Below are 2,284 nucleotides of genomic sequence, written 5' to 3' on the forward strand. Positions count from 1 at the left end.
AACGCTCAGTAAATTACAAAAGTATTACAAACATTTTATTACAATCTAAGTGAATCTTTTAATATAAACTCAACCTTACGTTTTCTTTGATTTAAATAAATAAATTACTAGTTTGGTACTTAAGTTAAATGAACTTTCATGAGGAACACAAAAAATATAAAAGTAAATAAATAAATGTCTAATTCTATCTAAATTATCATTCTAAATATCGACCCAGTGGGCACAAAATTTGGCGACATCTTTACGATATCGTTACATCTTTACGACAACTTTACGACATCCTATATCCATGTCGTTTTGGTGTCTTTGCGATGTCGTAAAGACATCGTCAGATCATACGACTTATTTACGATATCGTAAAGACACCTTAACGACATCGACATAGGATATCGTAAAGTTATCGTGAAGATGTCATAACGATGTCGTAAAGACGTCGCCAAACTTTGTGCTTACTGGGAATTTGCTAAATAATATCTAGTAAGTGGTTTCTAACATCTTGATCAAATCTAGTGTCAGCTTAATCCTGTTCCTCCTCCGGAACTTCCGTCATGGCACCTGTAAATAACAAATTAAATTATTTACATATTGATCTAATTCAATAACACATTTCTAAATTTTCTAAATGAGCCCAAGGGGAGAGCTTTAGTAAATATGTCGGCCACATTCTCATCTCTTCGCACCCAATTTACTACAACTTTACCTTCAGATACACACTGCTTTACAAAATCAGCATGTGTATCTGAGAGCTTACGTTTAATTACGGTTCTTTCTCTTTCTCCTAACTTTGTTCTAATATCATTTGTTTCGCCATCAAATCTTTCAATCTGTGACTCCCTTCCTTTTGAGTACATTGTCTAGCATCCTTGTTATCACAGAATAGTGTAATTGGGTACATTGTTTTTCCTAGCATATCTCTAATAGCCTTGTCCAACGAAACACCTTCTTGACAACCCTCACACATTGCATAATATTCAGCGGAACAAGTAGAGAAATTCGGAATTCTTTGCATTTGACTTCTCCACATAATAGTGTCTCCAAACAAAAATACAGCTAATCCACTTGTATAAGTGGAATCGGGATTATCTTTAAAACTAGAGTCGGTATAAATTTCTATATCTTGTTTAATTCCTCGATAAGTTAAACTCAAGTCTATTGTTCTTTTAAGATGCCTAAGAATCCTTTTAACATCTATCCAATCTTGTTCAGTAGGATTCGATTGACTTCTAGATAAAAGATTTACAGCAAACGATATATCAGGACTAGTTACGTTGGCTAAATACAATAAGCTACCTATAGCTTCTCTATATAGGACTTCTACTTTTCTAGATTCATTTGGATTCTTTTCTATATTTTTATTTCTAGCTTCTCTAGTGATCATGGGTGTGTCACGAGGATGGCATTCATTCATATTAAAACGCCCTAAGACTTTTCTAATATATTCTATTTGGTTCAAAATCATAGTTTTATTTTCACGCTTTCTAATAATTTTTATTCCCAAATAGTCTTTGGGTTCACCTAGGTTTTTCATTTTAAATACTGAACTTAAGTGATTAGTTATTTCTTTAATTTTTCCTGTATCATTTCCAGCTAGCAAAATGTCGTTTACATATAAAACTAATATAACTAACATACCTAATTTTCTATAAGTAAATAAACATGGTTCATTTATATCCCTTTGAAGACCCAATTTTTACATTTCAACTGTAAACCTCTGACTCCATTTTTTAGGACTCACTTTCAATTCATAAATAGCTTTATGAAGTTTATATATGTATTTTATTCTTTCTAGTGACTTCATATATATCTACTCCTTCTGGAATTTCCATATATATATATATATATATTTCTTAAATCGCCCGGATTGAAGTATGGTACAGAGGGTTTCATTTTTGCATGCCAAGACGGTGTCATTTCCACCTTAACATACCGTCGCCACATTTTGAGCCAAGACATTCCCGATGATAGCTGCAGGGCGTGCCATGCACACCCCGAGCATTTAGCTCACATACTATCTAGTTGTCCAACACACGCGGGAACGACCTACATCCAAAGGCACAATGCGGCACTAAGAGTACTTTATTACCATCTCTATCACTCCTACGGCATTCACCTTAATATCGCTCCTCTAAATGCTCCTAGGGAAATTGAGTCAATTGTCGAGAATGGGAAGTGACGCATATAACGGAACTTTATATTCTCGACAATTGTTTCTGTTGCTCACTCGAGGCCTGACATGGTTCTTCTTGACTTCGAGAAGCGAACCATGTTCGTTATCGAATTTTCG

General features: G+C 34.3%; 1 protein-coding gene across 1 annotated transcript; it reads right to left on the reverse strand.

Moving 5' to 3' along the window:
• Positions 1 to 517: 517 nt before the first annotated feature.
• LOC117181287 (secreted RxLR effector protein 161-like) lies at positions 518 to 1,408 on the reverse strand. Its single transcript, XM_033373848.1, has 2 exons — positions 784 to 1,408; positions 518 to 555 (listed from the first exon to the last, which is right to left on the reverse strand). The coding sequence occupies exons 1-2, from the start codon at positions 1,406 to 1,408 to the stop codon at positions 518 to 520; spliced, it is 663 nt and encodes a 220-aa protein (XP_033229739.1).
• Positions 1,409 to 2,284: the final 876 nt, after the last annotated feature.

Source organism: Belonocnema kinseyi, chromosome 10, assembly GCF_010883055.1.
Source record: "Belonocnema kinseyi isolate 2016_QV_RU_SX_M_011 chromosome 10, B_treatae_v1, whole genome shotgun sequence".
NCBI lineage: Eukaryota > Metazoa > Arthropoda > Insecta > Hymenoptera > Cynipidae > Belonocnema > Belonocnema kinseyi.

What these genes read in the sequence shown, in the direction of transcription:
- LOC117181287 (XM_033373848.1), bottom strand. Translation starts at nt 1,408, where the DNA reads ATGAATGAATGCCATCCTCGTGACACACCCATGATCACTAGAGAAGCT. An exon ending in ACAAATGATATTAGAACAAA is followed by an intron (nt 556 to 783) that starts GTTAGGAGAAAG and finishes TGTTATTTACAG; the next exon opens with GTGCCATGACGGAAGTTCCG.